General features: G+C 34.8%; 1 protein-coding gene across 1 annotated transcript; it reads left to right on the forward strand.

The window, feature by feature from the left end:
* The first annotated feature begins 951 nt into the window (after positions 1-951).
* LOC131144154 (uncharacterized) lies at positions 952-16,438 on the forward strand. Its single transcript, XM_058092593.1, has 5 exons — positions 952-1,327; positions 2,714-2,767; positions 9,790-9,893; positions 13,514-13,552; positions 15,849-16,438. The coding sequence occupies exons 1-5, from the start codon at positions 1,252-1,254 to the stop codon at positions 15,981-15,983; spliced, it is 408 nt and encodes a 135-aa protein (XP_057948576.1). The 5' UTR covers positions 952-1,251; the 3' UTR covers positions 15,984-16,438.

Consider the following 16,438-nt stretch of genomic DNA (forward strand, 5'->3'; position numbering starts at 1 on the left):
ATTTGGTGATTCGTAAAAGACACCTCATAGGATTAAAATATCACGCTTTCTTCAAGAATGAAATAAAATATTTTAGAAAACATGCTCGAGATTATATATCTTACATCTCTCTCTTATAGAATTATTAGTGAACTTTGAATCACTTAGCATCTGAGCATATCCCCAAAACTTATCCAAAAACTTCGACTAAAGAAATTGGGGTCAATGGAAAAGTGAGGATTGTGCCTTATACAGGTTTGAAGCATTCCACATGGTAGCCTATTACAATTTTTTTTTTTTGTTGTCGAAAAAAGATCTCTTTAGTTAATATTTACTGAAAAATCATTATGATTTATCTCAAAAAAAATAACCTTGCCTTATGTTTGGAGAGACCATGAGTTTAGAGTTGTATTATATTTGCATAAAATGAAGTATAAAATTGTTTTGAGATTTGTTCAATCTATCTAAATTTAAATTTAAAGTCTGAAATTTATACTCTCAAATACTACCTTACGGTTTTAAAATTTTGCCTAACTTTAAAATTATAGAACTACGGAAGTTATTTTGAAAATGACAAATAATAATTTGGTTTATCTTACGTGTTGGTCAAGTTATTAAGAAATTTATATCTTTATATTTGACTATCAAGTTAGCTGAAACGAAAGTAAAGAATATACAAAATTTATGAACTAAATTTTAATTTTACATTTCCTCATTATTTAATTTTTAAAAATTTTTAATCATATAAAAACATAATTTCATTTTTAATGGTACTTTATTTAAAGGAAAAATAAAATATAAAATAAATTTTTTGCTTATTTTTCTTTTCTTTTCCCAAAATAAAATCTGTGATCAAAGTAGAAGCATAAATTTTTTTCATGTTAAGAAATGTCATCTAATAACAAATAATAATTTAGACATAAAAGGAAAACAATACAGTTATATTACATGCCATGCCCATAACAAGAATCTGTTGTCTTTAACGGCATTTTATTAGAGAAGAATCTTCTGTAACTGAAAAATATAAAATAAAATAAGTCGGAAAAACAATTGAGAGCATCAGGAGGTGTATTTTCGGTGAGCTTGGCACCGACGTCGTTCTGTCAGAGGTCCACCCAACCAACACTTACTATACCCACTGGGTGGAGGACTGAGCACCATGAAATTCGCTGCCCCCGCGGGCCAACCACAGCTACCACTGCTCTGTCCGTAACTCTTATTCTCCTCCCTGGTTTCCGGCGAGAGAGAGAGAGAGATTTGGGGAAGACGACGATGCTTCCTCAGCAATGGGCGTCTCCCTGCGGAAGTCAGTGCACGACCAAATACGCTGCTCTTACGCAGATCCCATGTAATTCCACATATGCTCATTTTCTACGTCTTTTTTCTCCCTGTTCGATTCCGTAATATTCGAAATGCTTTTCTTCATTGTTGGCTTATTATGATCTTTTGCTGTTTATTTGTTGATACTCTATTTCCTATCTGTCTTTGGGGCTGTGAAAGCAATATTGCAGTTGTTGTTTCATGTTTGTGGTATTTGAAATACATGTCAGTCTTGTCAAATCACGTGCTACTGAATTTTGTTCTGCTGTCACGCCTATTTGCTTTTCTCGGGTAACGTGGCATTCTTTCAATGTTCCATCCTTTTAGGTTCGTGCCTTTCCACTACTAAAGAGAAGGCTTGGAGGGGTTTATTTTGCAGTTGTATTCTGTTTTCTTGTTCGTTTTCTTTTTCTTGGTTGAGGAGGAGGAGGAACTAGGGAGAGAGTTGTTGGCGTTACAATACGCAGCAGAATTGTGTCTTTGTCCGGCTATCTATCTAATAAATTGCAGTAATGTGTTTTAGCACAGCGCAAAAATCTCAGAAACATGTTTGCTATCATTTGCGTTATCCCATCGGCTGCCTTGTTTTTAACATCTGTCTTATTGGTCATCTCATAGTTGTGGGAAAAAAAATATTAAAACCTTATTTAGCTATTAAAATCATTACAAACCTATATTAAAATCTTATCTATCTTATTGGGGGAAAACCTAACTACACCCCCCCCCCCCCCCCCCCCAAAAAAAAAAAGGAAAATCTGGATCTAGGAATATTTCAATGTATGTAGAGAAATATTAGTCAATGAGTGGAATTAGGATTTTGGTCTTGTGTGTGCACATATTCCTAGGCTGTATTCATAACAGAAGATTACAGTAATGCATATTTTGGATCTCACTTGATGTTTTCCATGAAGCTTGTTATAATTCCCCAACTAGTATGTCTGGGGACGAGATTTTTTTCTAAATGCTTGATGTTGATATTGAGTTAAAGAGTTAGGTGCATAAAATTGTTTAACTCAGAATCTCAGATGATTGTATTAAGATATTTTTATATATGGCCCATGCATTCATAGAAAATGTAGGCATTTGGACTTGAGTACAGCTAGGGCTATTTACAGGTTCTCCAAGTCTTTTAGAGAGTTATGGTCTATGTACAAGCCTAGCTAATTTATGCAAATTCTTCAATCACAAGGTAATTTTTTCAATATTTTGCAAAATCCACACAAATTTGTCTAGTTTGCCTAATGTCCAATTAGCATCAAAAGGCTACATGGTGTAAATATATTAGTTTAGCTGTGTTCAAATGACATTTATGATGATCTTCGTATTTTAATTTTATCAATAATTAATATTGCATACATCAAATTCAAGGCTATTAGTTGGGTGCTTGTATAATGATTTGCGTTGAATTTCACAGGGAGAGTGTTTTGCAAAAAAGGGTGCAACTCTGATGCAGAAACGTGGGAGGAATGTAAGTGTTACTTTGCTGTTCTTATTTTCTTATTATTTTCTCAAAAAGATTTATATACTTTAATGCTTGAATGTTTTTATTGCTCTTTGGAATTTAGAATGGTAATTCCTTATTTGAATGGTTAAACAGTTAAATTGAACTTAATCTTTTTTTAGTATGGCAAACATTGCAAAATCCAAGGCCCTGAAGTATCAGTGCCTCAAAGTGTGTGCAATTGGGTATTTCAGGTTGTATTTGACTTCGTCTGTTTCAATAGAAACAGATATGTAACTGCTGCTGGATGTTGCCAATATAGTGTGCTATTTTATTGGAGTTTGCACAATGATGGAGGGTGCATCTCCTTACCTTGTATCACAATAGTGAGGTGTGCAATTAGTTGTTGTTGGTGCTATTGTTTGGAGAATGCTAGTTTTTTTTTTTTTTTCCCGGGTCAGATGCATCAACTAACAAGTGTTATTGTGGGCTTCAAACATGACAATCTATATGCTCTTGGATGAAATGATGTATACTTTTGAATCCATTGCTCTGCTGTATTTGTAAACTTTTTGGAGTATTTGTGTGCATCACAGCCTTTAGAGATTGTCCAATGAGTTAAGTACTTCATTATTTTTACAACAAAATCAAAAGGGAGTAAATGCTTGAATTTTTGTGTAGTGCCAGGTGTTGATTTGAGTCCTGGTCCAATAGAATTTGGCCCTTGATGTAATTTGGGCAATCCAGCCATGCATTGGAATCTGATTCAGTTTGACATAAACACCGTAAAGAATGAAATTGTTGGATAAGAGAGAATTTTATAAGGACTGAAACAATGCACAATCATATGAAGACAAGGTGTTCTTTAAGAACAAGTTCCAACCCTTTGAAGGTCCAATGGTGATAAACCCCAAAAAAACTCCAAACAAATGACTCCAAAATGAAGCCAAGAACACCACTCTGTCCCATAAAAAACAAGTTGTAATACCCTTGAATGTTCTAACATTTCTCTCATTCCAAAGATTCCATAAGATAGAAGGCCACACCACTTATCAGCCCTTTCTACTTGAGAAACCCCAATGTCTTATGAGCAAGAGATCTCCCACATTCTAAAGTGCTACTGAAGCTTCACTAAAGCAAGAGAAAGAGAGCATTCTGAAGGTGTGTTGCCACCTGAAAATGGAGGAAAAAGTGAGTGTTTGTTTCATTGGACTTGCAGCACATGAAGCGCAAGTCAGAACAGGGAGTCTTGTAAGGCCTTCTTGTCTATAACAGATCGTGCGCATCAGTCATGTTCAGAATATGAAGGTCTGGAATCTTCAAAGGAACTTTAACATTCCAAATGATGTGGTTCCAAGAAACAATGGATATTGATCTGAAAACAACTAGGGGGCCAAATAATTATTTTCAATAGTGATTCTTATTTTTAGCAACACAATCGACAATAATTTTGTTTTTCTATGAATATTAATATGGATTATTATCCGGGAAGAATTATTCTAGAAACTATAAATACAATGGAATTTCAGATTTCTGCAGTAAGTTTTGAAATTAAGAGTATATGGTTGACACTCCAATATTTGGAATAAAATACTGGATAAAGTTTTGTGATCTGATTTATAAATATTGGCATTCAAAAGTGTTGGATAGAGATGTTTACGAGAGCTTGATTACAAGTTTGCATCTTCAATCTTCATAGTTAGATAGAGCCATTTTCATAAGGCTTTAGAGATCCCAGAGACAATGCAGAAAGCTGGACGGACTGGGTCAAGTTAAGAATCTCATTTATGAGGAATGAGTGAATTAAATGTCATACACAGTTGTCCTGAACACATTTGGGTATCATAAACTGCATCATTTAGTGGCGTCAGTTAACCTTTGCACTTGATATAGCTTTTGACAAGGTTTAACGAACATGTTTCAGATGTGATTCCTAAGTTGTTTGAAGGTAAAGTGGTAAACAATATACGGTTTCTTTTATTTTTTTTGGGGGGGTGGGGTTAGGGGGAGGGGTTGGATAGAAAAAGAAAGGGAAAGAATTACAAACTGCAGAGGACAATACATCCGACAACAAACAGCTAAAAGCAATCACAAAAATGCCGATTTCCAATCCTTTGGAGCTAAGACAATGAAATCCCTCAAAAATTTCTGCAAGAGTATGCCTAAAAAGAAACGGGAAAACTAATCTATCCCATAACAACTGGGAAGATATTGCTTTGGCATTGAAAATCTTCTCATTCCTTCAAGGCATGAAGTCCAAAGAATAGCATACACCATACAAGTCCATTAAGCAATCCTTTCTGCTTCTCCCAAAACCTCAAAACTGCACTGGCATAAATTCGTCAAGGCTTGAGTTTCACCAGAAAAAGGAAAATTGTGTGTTTCAAAGCTGCCTAGCTACCTGACAATGTCAAAAGAGATGGCACATTGGTCTCACTGGACTCTAGAGGCATCATGCAAATTTGGATTTTTCCTGCAACAATTCATTTGTATGCAAGGACATAAGGGCTCCTTACCTGCAACAAGTCATTCGTATTAATCTTGTTAAGAGTGAGGCCATATGCAAGACTGGTCTTAAAAGGAATGGTAGCTTTTCAGATGACATTATTCAAAAGAAAAGGATAAGTTGTTGAAGTTTTCAATAAATGAAGGAAAAAGATTTCAAAGAAAAAGAACCTGATGAATCCCTTGACCAAGAATTATACCTTGTTGGGGAACAAAAAAGTCCAAAAGTTTAAGCTCCTCAACCTCTCTTTCACTTGGGGATCATTTGGAACCATTTATCATTAAGTGTTGAGCTGGATAGAAAAATCCTAAGAAAGAGAGTCCCCCTTGGAAAGAGGAAAGGATGTGAGTGGAGCATTATGAGCAGAGGATAATCTGAAAAGGCTAGGCATCAAAATCTCCAATGAAATCTCTCCCATCCAAAGACCCTCCCAGAATTGAATCTTATTGCCATTATTGACTTTGAACCAGGTAAAAGGAAAGAACAAATGAACAATCTAGGAAACAAACTTTTAGGGACTCGCACGAGAAACATTGCTACTCCTTTAGTGACCCACCCATTCTCATGTACATCTTATTTCTTATAACCCTGTGCCAAATGGAGTTAGTCTCTAACTGGAACCTTCATAACCATTTCTCAACAAGAGAACAAGGTTGTTAGCATCGGGATCCAACCTAGGATCATTGGAGGGGTCTGCAGGATTGGATCATGGATTGAAAGATTCTTCTTACAATGTGAGATAAAATAAAAAAAAATAGGTATTTGGCATTTTATGACAATTCTCACTAAAATAAGCCTAAAAACTTGGTAGTAAGTTTAAGAAATAAATCAAATTTCAGGAATGTAGCTACCTTGCTAGCTAGCACATAATAGATTTTTCCTCCTTACAAGGTTGTTAAAGTCAGGATCTAACGTGGGATCGTTGGAGGGGTCTGCAGGATCGGATCATGGATTGAAAGATTCTGCTTACAGCGTGAAATAAAAATAAAAAAATAAAAAATAAAAAAAACTAGGTATTTGGCTTTTTATGACAATTCTCACTAAAATAAGCCAAAAAACTTGGTAGTAAGTTTAAGAAATAAAACAAATTTCAGTAATGTAGCTGCCTTGCTAGCAAGCACCTAATAGGTTTTTCCTTCATAATTTTGATCCTAAAAATTTCTGAAAAGCTTTTTTAGGAGGAAGAAGACATTTTGTTAGTCGAAAAGAAAAAGAAAGCTATATGCTTTATGCTGGAAAAAAAAAAAAAATATGGCCAAAAGGAGAAAGTAAAAGACAACAAAGTTAATGCATAACCGCTGCAAGCCTAGAACTTTAAGCTCTCAACCTGACTTTAGAGAACCCTTTTTGTTGAAGCTCTCTTCTGATCACAAAGCTCTCAGTGGCCTCTGCTGTTGCTAGGAGGAGTAGTGGTAGCCTGCTGATCGGGGGACTTGCCTATCAAGAACTCTAAGCTCTCTAAGAGCTTTCAATTTCAAAGGAAGAGAGCTTTCAAGAGATGCTCAGCTGCTCTTTTGACTTGGATTGAACAAATTCCAGGACATGCTCATCACTTCATCATAATTTTGATGCATTTGGGCCCACTAGAACAAATTTTGTGTCTATTGCAAAAGTAGAGTGTTTGGGCCAATAAAAATATATATTGCACCTTCTTCTTTAAAATCCTAAACGGGAAAAATCCATATTCCATTGCACAGGTAGGATCGATAGAATCCCAAGTAGGATTTCGATCCTAAGAACCTAAGGATCCAAATAGGATCCTACTTGATTAAAATTCTTCTTAGGAACCAGATCAATTAGGCAGGTCTGGATCATAGGATCGTGGGATATCAAGATCCAGATCAGGATTTTGATAACCATGCTAGAGATATGTTTTAACTACCAAGTCTTAATCCCCCTTCTGAGTTCTTACTTAGGTGTCCTGACCACATCTGCACTACCAAGATGATCCTTCCATTATCATTCATCCTAAATCATAAAAAATCTCTCACAAGCCTCTCTAAAGTCCCTGCAGCAACACGCACGGAACTCTAGAAGGAGTAGTGGCAGCCTGCTGAAAGACGGGGGATTTGCCTATCAAGAACTCTAAGCTCTCTTAGAGCTTTCAATTACAAAGGAAGAGAGCTTTCAAGAGATGCTCAGCTGCTCTTTTGACTTTGGATCGAACAAATTCTAGGACATGCTCATCACTTTGCCATAATTTTGATGCATCTAGGCCAACTAAACCAAATTTTGTGTCTATTGCAAAAGTAAAGTGTTTGGGCCAATAAAAATATATTGCGCCTTCATCTTTAAAATCCTAACCAGGAAAAATATTCCATTGCACAGGTAGGATAGGTAGTATCCCAAGTAGGATCGCAATCCTAAGATCATAGGATCCAAATATGATCCTATTGGGATCCTGCTTGGTCAAGATTCTTCTTAGGATCCAGACCGTTTAGGCAGATCTGGATTGTAGGATCGCAAGATTGCAAGATCCAGATTGGGATTCTAGTAACCATGCTGGGGAGATGTTTTAAGATACCAAACTACCAAGTCTCAATCCTTCTTCTGACTTAGGTCTCCTAACCACATCTGCAATAACAAGATGATCCCTCCATTATCATTCATCCAAAATCATAAAAAAATCTCTCACAAGCCTCTCCGAAGTCCCTGCAGCAACATGCACAGGAATTCTAGAAACATAATAGAAAGAGAACCAATAACGAGAGTAGTACAACCTCATACGGATAAGTATGCCCTCTTCCACTCCTCCAACTTTCTCCCCAATCTCTCAACCACCAGATCGCAAGGCAACGGAATTAGGATTAACCACTAAAGGAAGACCTAAGAAAAGTAAAGCCAAGCCAAGAAATATAACTAGCTAAAGCCTCAAACACGTTTAGAGCCGTGATCTGTGTTGATGCTAGACACACCATTCTTAGACCAGTTAAATCTTCAATATCAAAAATTTTCAGTAAATTTAGAGCTTTTCAAAACTTCTCAACACTAGCTTTGAGAAAAAAAAATATAGTACCATTGTAAGTTAACAGTGGGACACTCTATTCCCTACTATCCTTAAACCTGTAAGCACCCCAATCCCTGCACATGAGTAATCAATCTACTTATAACACATCCACCACCAAGGTAAACAAGAAAGGAGAAAGGGGATCTCCTTGGTCGTGGCCCTATGTTGTCCATTCACTAAGACAGCTGCAGGGGCAAACAACTTTAGTCCAATTCCTCCACACTAACCCATAATCCTTCTCCAAAAAACCCTCTTACTCTATATCACCTTCTAAAACCCCAGCACACCATATCACAGGATTTTTCAAAATCCAATTTGAGAATAACAGTGCCACCTTCTCTCCTTTTAATATTTTCAACCACCTCATTAGCAACCAACACTTCATCTAAAATTTGTCCATCCTTAATTAAAGCAGACTCTCATCTAAAATTTTTCCATCCTTAATTAAAGCAGACACTGCCAAAGTCATTATATCCACCAAAGCTTCTCTAATATCCTCTTAGATGTGACCTTTGTTAAAATCTTGTAAAGAATAGTAACAAGGTGGATAGACCTAAAATCTCTCACCCTCCTGGATAGCTCCTTTGCAATGAGAGTGATAAAGTTTCACACTATTCCCACCATCCAATCACAATGAAACTCATGAATAAAAGACCCATAAGATCCTCTTAAATCACCTCCCAACTATCATGTAAAAAAGCGGCTGGAAAACCATCAGGATCTTTATCCCTTACCTTCCATATGGATCTATTAGAATTGGAAAAATCAGTTAATTCATATTCAATTATTGTGTTTCAAAAAGCTAGTGGGCTAAGCTTTAGATTTCACCTGTGTCATAACAGGGGATGATATATGAATTAGATCACGTTTGTCCTGTGTTGATCTTAATCTTCAGGCAGTTGGACTTGATAATTGGTTTTTTATGCTTAATTGCTTATAGAAAATGAGTTATTTCATTCTTTATGCTGTTCCCTCCCACACCCCCACTTAATGCAGTAAAAACTGAAAATGCTCTGTTCCATAACTAGTATTAGAAACCTTTGCACAAAAATTTGGCATTATTGCAGGTATTATTGTGCTCAAAGTACACTTTTTTCTCATTTCCTTTTAGAACCTGTCTATCTTACTTCTCATTGATCATTTGGCTTGAATTTATTTTGTTAAAGCTTGATACACATTGTTGGCATATAACCTAATAGCTTAAGCTTTTAGGTAAGGTAGTAATCTAACATGGTATCAAAGCTGGTTAGCTGGAGGTCTTGGGTTCTAGTCTTGTTTCCTGCTTATTATGTGGTGTTTAAAACATTATTATATACCCTGCAATGGGTTTTATCTACCATGTGTTAAAGCTTGACATATTTTGTTGGCCCACAACCTAATAGCTTAAGCTTTTAGGTAAAGTGGTAATCTAACATATTTAATCAAGACTTTAGTTTAGTGGTACTGAGCAAGTTCAACATTTATAATAGTTTAAAGACAAGCCCTTTCATAGCACTTCGTTTTAATATTTAATTGATTGGATCATTTGATCTTCAGGCTTGGGGGATTGCGATGAGATATGCTATAAGGACCCTGTATTAAAAAATCACCAATGGAGTGCTTACATTGATCGTTCCCCTGGTGCTGCCACTTACTCAGAGGTATTATAAGTTTAGATTCACATCTGTACTTAATTTTGTCAATTGATTGTGTAGTTGTGTGCTTCGGACTGTTGCACCTTTGCTTTGAACTATGTCATTGGTTCAAGCTGCACTTTTTCTTAATTTTTCTTTTAAGATATTGCGATGCGTATATCTGGTTAAAATTTTAAAATTTCTTTCATTGGTACATCCTAAACACAGTTGGTATCCGCATTTTGGTTTCAACCAACTGATTTCCTCTAATAAATCTGATTCCTACAAAAGTCCATGTGGCATTGGAAACCTTGTTCTGGCCATGGTGCCATCTGATGGAAAATTTTTCTTTTTAAATATTGAATTTATTAATTCTAAAGGTAAAAATTATTACTAGCTTTGATAGAGCAAATGCAAATTACAAAATATGGATACTTGGATTGGTGTAGCATTTGAGGTCAAGAAAGTCAGGACCAAGCATCGTTCTGAATTTTCTTAAAATTATTGAAAAAAATTTGTTGCAATTTCCAATTTGCACCGCCCTCATAATCACAACAGTTTTCAATTCCATCTTACAAGATTTTCATCAAAATTTCCTCAAATCATCTGAAATTTATTGAAATCTTAAAATTTCAATGAACTTTGTCAAAATTTTGAATAGAACAAAATTTCCTTGAAATTAAATTGGAAACTTATCTTAATGAATCTTCATTGTAGATAAATACTATTACAACAATGATATCAATGATACTTTCAGATTTTTGAACTTTATGCAAAATTGAATTTAGATATTAGCTGCAACATTTTGTTTGACCTTTTGTGCCTAAATTATTTGTATTTGCATAATAACACATGTTTAACTTATCTATGAATTTCGTTTATATTAGCAGAATATGAATATTTTTAGTATGGATATTATATTACGGTTATTGCACCATGCACCACATATCCATCACTAAACTATTCTATTTATGATATTTTAGTTTAAATCTCGCATTATTGCATTATTAACATAATTTTCATAAAATAATTCCATGTTTTACTATCAATTTCTATCACTTAAAAAAAAAATTGAAAGCAACATTGAAGTTTCTGTGCTTTTGAAGCCCCAAAATTTTAGTCAAATTTGAAATTTAAAACCTTAGTCCCAAGAGCCATGAATCCCACAACTCTTAACATGTGAGAATATCATTTTTTTAAATTTTTATTGTGTTTATTTTAAAAAATGGAAATTAATTTTCAAATAATTTTTTTTAGAAAATTAAGGTGTGTGTGTGTGTTTTTTTTTTTCAGTGCACAAGGCTCAAACATGACGCCCGGGATTCTTGGCAGTTAGCACAATCACAAGTCAAGCTGACGTGTTCTAATTAAGCCTTTCAAATTGTGTGAAATCCTACAGTCTTAAGTTTGTGCAAAATATTAAAATAAAGCTCGTAATCAACTAGCCTAAAACTACAATTAAACTAACAATTACAACCACTAGGAAAAATTACAACTAAATGCAACACATGACTTAAGAGAGGGCCTTTAGTGAATAGTATTCTCAAAGAATCAGAAAATTCATATAGTCCTTGTGGGTTCCTCCCAGTATTTGAGTTTAACTTGTTGCAATTGAATCTTGGGAAACTAAAGAAACGGTTTTGAATCGAGAAAACCCCAGAAAATTGATTTGAAATTGAGAAATTTTAGGCAATTTCATGATGAGTCAAAGAAATATCATATTAAAGAAGAATGACTATGCAATGTATGAAAATGCATGATTTTGAGCATTAATGGGGCAAGATGGTAAGTCTAAAATTCAGAAAAATGAAGCTAAAATATTAGTTTATTAACATGAAGGTAGTCACTATCTCTACTAGTGGATCTACAACCCCAAGCATATAAAGATTAAACTGCAAGTATTCACATCTGCAGGGCACATCATTAATCTTAGCATGGATGTACGCTAACCATATATTATAATCATGCCAAGTTTGATAAATCTAAACTTATGCTACTCAATCATGCTAACTATATGGATGAGCATAAAAGAATCAATCGAAACATGCAACTAATAATGGATTTACAAATGCTTTGACTGCCATAAATGATAAAATAGAGATCCATAAATCCCCATATTGCTTGGACATGACAAATGAAATCAATAAAAACATGAAAGATAAGGTCTAGTCCAAAAATTACCATCATTCTAAGCATTCTTTGATTATTATATGCATTGAACTATGGAATTCAAGTCAAAGTGATAAAGGTTTGGCCTACCTCTCTTTGGATCCTTTGGGTCTTTGGAGTGTGTGATTTTTTCCTCATTTTTGCTTGTTTCTCAGTCTATCTTTGCAGAATCTCTTCTCATAGATCCACTTTGTATCCTCATCCCTTCACCCTATTCCTGTTTATAAAAAATAGGGGATGGGTTTTGACCCAAGGTTCTAAGTGCCCACCAGATCAATCCAAACTCTGTTAAAATGGTTGAGGAATTGCCTTTTTTTTTTTTAATCTAATTTCGTTTCAAAGGCTAATTGGCTCACAGAAGCGACAAAATAGAAAAAGGACCAAGCTTTTGAATTTTGTGCTTTTGGGAAGCAACTTTTGATAGGATAATGGAAATGAATTCCCCTCAGCCAATTAGCTTTAGGAACTTCCCATTAGTTCTGTCCATTACCCTATTGGTTCTTTGCTTTTTCTCTCTCCTAATTTTTGAATGTTGATGCGTGTGTCCCCTCCAATACCTATCTGAGTTTGCTCAACTTTTTGTCTCTTAAGTGATTTTTATGAAGCCTAGATTGGACTTTTACAAGTCCAGAAACATAGTTTTTTAAACTTGGGGTTCCCTTCAAAACCCAGGAATAAATGCTAAAATGCAGTTCGCTGTAATTGATTAAATTTGAGGATGTACAAAACAATGCATAATTTTAACTAATCAGAATAAGCATTCACCTTGACTTAATTAAATGCATGTAACCTAGGTTTAACTCAGTTCTTTTTCTTTTTCCTTGCGGGGGGGCCTTTTTGAGCTTGGACAGCACAATTTGAGTAGCCTATTCCCCTTCCCAGTCTTTCTGAAGATTTGAATCTAAAATCTCTAATGCGGAAATTCTAAGCGAGCCAACCTGCTATGCAAGATACCATGCCACCAACTAAAATGCATGACCTAAGTTTGACTATCCATGCAATGATGAAATCAGCAGAGTTGCCTAAATAAGGGGTTTAAGCTTAGATTTCTACAAAATCTTAGTCGAGTTGAATCGCATATTTCACCAATATTAACATGGATCTAATACAACAACTAATTCATGATGAAGTTGGATTTTCAGGCTAAAATTATTTGAACTATTGGGCTTATCCAAATATTTGGAAGATCTTAATAGTGGCAAGTAAGTATAAATAGTCCTGGATACACAAAAAGAAAGAGCAATAGGCATGTGCTGGCACAAACTTTTTGAAAAAAAAAACACGGTGTGAAGTTTTGATGACTGTCATACTTTTTATCTCATATGCTTCACCACCATTATTGTACTGTATTGTTGTTATGGAACATTTTAGTAAGCATCGTCCTATCTGGTTAATACAGTTTTCATGCTCAATGTCCATCATAAAATGAATCAGTGCGGTTAACAGTTCTTTCTTTACTTTTTCTTTGCTGCATACAGGAATGCTTCTATGCTTGTGTTGCTGGCTGTGGTTACAAGGTCAGTTTTTTTCCAATAAGTTAAGCTTTTGCTTGCAATGCTATGTTTTCGTTTTTAGGGTTCATGTGCATAATGTTGAATAAGAAGGCACCTTTATCATTACATGCATCGCACAATTGACATGAATTTCTTAGACTGGTGTGAAAGTGGTGCGGCTCTTTGTATTTTGAGTGAGTGAATGCATGCATAAGGAATCTTGATCTTGCTAGATTTTTTTCACATTATTTATTTATTTTATTTTATGAATAATTTTTGGAATTACTTTATTATTTATTGGGGTGTGGGAATGTGTGGGTGTGCACACATCTGTTGATGGGTAGCTAACAAGGACAATCATACAGGACATCAGATAACAGGTAAGGAATTGATTGCTGCCTTGAAACCAAAAGCGAATCATTTTCTCTTTCCTCTCAACTACTACAATGGTTGGTTCTGACTATATGATCCATTTCTAACCTTGCGAAAACAGTCATGGCCCAATCAAGTATGGGCTGTTCCAAGGCCTGATATAAGTGTGATCCAATAGGGAATAACCTTTTCTTCCCTTCTCCCTTGACCTTCATTCCCATCCTGCCAAGCCAAGGCTTCCAGCACATTGTATCAAACCACACCCAGCAAATCAATAAAAGAGCTGAACAGCTTTCTATACCATACAAAGACACCTGAACAGTTAGGAAAGACTATAGCGCTTGAATCTTGCTCAAATTGAGGGTGGGATGAGCCATTACCGCTGATCATCCCCTGTCCTTGTTACCTACGTATCTTACCAGTATATATTACATACTCAAAAAGGTTTTTTAAGAAATTTGCAATCTTTAAGTGCCAGTTTAGATGTGGAAAACAGTTTTCATTTTCATTTAATTTTCCAAAAAATTACAAAAAAGTTAGCTAATTTTTCAGTTTTACTACATTTATATGAAATAAATGACAAAATTTTTGGCAATATTTGCTAAAATTTTTCTTGTGGCAATAGTTCTATTTTTCATTTCTAATTTTTTTAAATAATTACAAAAATGCCATTTTTTTTCCAATTTTCTAAATTTATATAGGAAGTTGGAAAAAATATTTTACTATTTTCTAATTTCGAACTCGTACTTTGTGTATGGGAGAATGGAATTCGGATCTTGGACCTTTATTTGTGTGGATTATGCATTGAGTTTCTTCCAAATGCACACAAATCCAAATTAAAATCCCAAAATTCATGGTACCAAATTCTCCCTTATATAAGTTTTGGAAAATTGAAATAAAAAGTTATCTTTTTTGTTATTATTTTGAAATCTAGAAATAAAAAATGAAAAACTGTTTTCCACAACTAAGCAGACTCCTTTGTTTTCTTCCTTTTTAATGCAAATCTTAAAAAACTAAAAAATGAGCTAAATTTTCTATAATTCTTTGAAAAACTGAAAGAATGAAAACTGAAAAATGTTTTCCACAACTTGATGGATCCTAATATTTTGCAATTCCCATCCAAGGCCTAGATACTTTTGCTTTTTATACCAATTGCATTTCCTGTTACGCCAAACTTCATTTGCTCCACATAATTTGTTTTCACATTCAGTAGGTTTGAAGCCCAATAATTTTTTAATGTCTATTAGATGGTATTCTTTCCTTTTCTTATGTACAAAAAAAAATAAAGGAATATTGGGATGATTTAGGTTTCAATATTGTAAGTCATGTAAAATGGGACTATTGCAGAGAGCTGTGCTCTCAGGTGCAAATGGACCATTTGTTGGTGGCATCATGGCTTCAAATATGTTGTTGCCTCTCCTCCTTCCTCTCCTCTGGATGGCAAGTAGGGGGGAAAAAACAGTGGGAGAAAAGAGCAGATCGAGAAAAGAGCTAACCAAGAGAAGTACCATAAATTGGATCTTGTATGATTGATCATGACATCAGATCGATAAATTTTAATATAATTTTATATTACATTTTATCTAAATTCAATACAAATCCAAATCCAAGACGTATTCAAACATAGATATTCCAACATGTGGAGTTTGCTATCCTTTTCTATGGAGTGTGCGAATATAATTATTGGTGATTTTGAAAAGTTACTAGTCATCTGTAAAACTAGCAATTGTCATAACTTCATGTAGTATGGAACCCAAGCTTAAATTTCGAATATTATTTACAAATTTAGAAGCACCTCTTATTATGTAAGCTAGCTTTAATTTATAAAATTACTTTTCATATATAGTAAGCATGAACACCTAATTCTGTGCATGATCCTTGTTGAATTTATTTGCTTCTATAGTAGATGCTTTGCATCCTCAAACTGATAATTCTATGTTTGTTGCAGTTTGATATCCAATCAGACATTGTTAGTAAAGTTCGTCCAAACAGGCCACTGAAGCCACCCCCCGTTCAAAAACAACCTCCCACGGCTGTCAAACCCAGTGCGACCACTGAAGATGTACCCTGCACCTCTGCATAATGACACATGAAACTATAGTTGTCATAGTTTGGCTGGCTGACTAGTTTAGGAAACTTTCTTACGAAAGAATACACCCAGACAATGCCTAGGCCCTTTTTGTTTGCCTAATCTCATGTTCGTTGACCCACAAGTCCTTTTTACCCATTGGGATCATCAAGCTTTAGATAAAATCTATAGTTTTTAACATTTTAGGTACCATAGTTTGGATGACTAACTGCAACTTTGAACCTTACTTCACTGATGATGCCAAGTCATATATTGATATGGGGAAAGATCTTGGGAAATAGCCATTTGTCAAAACTAAAAGTTTCTTCTCTGAAATCTGATTTCTTTTGTGGCTTTGTAATATTGTTTCATCCACTGCTCCAAGTAGAGTAGTTTAATGCATACAAGGGGAGCAAAATTTGAATGTCAATGAGAATCTGATCTCTGTTATCCATTTTCTCTACTAAAAA

This window comes from Malania oleifera, chromosome 12, assembly GCF_029873635.1.
Source record: "Malania oleifera isolate guangnan ecotype guangnan chromosome 12, ASM2987363v1, whole genome shotgun sequence".
NCBI lineage: Eukaryota > Viridiplantae > Streptophyta > Magnoliopsida > Santalales > Ximeniaceae > Malania > Malania oleifera.

Excerpts from the sequence above, each read along its gene's own strand:
- LOC131144154 (XM_058092593.1), top strand. The coding sequence starts at position 1,252 with ATGCTTCCTCAGCAATGGGCGTCTCCCTGCGGAAGTCAGTGCACGACC. Across the intron at positions 2,768-9,789 it reads TGCAGAAACGTGGGAGGAAT|GCTTGGGGGATTGCGATGAG; the intron begins GTAAGTGTTACT and ends TTTGATCTTCAG. Across the intron at positions 9,894-13,513 it reads GTGCTGCCACTTACTCAGAG|GAATGCTTCTATGCTTGTGT; the intron begins GTATTATAAGTT and ends TGCTGCATACAG.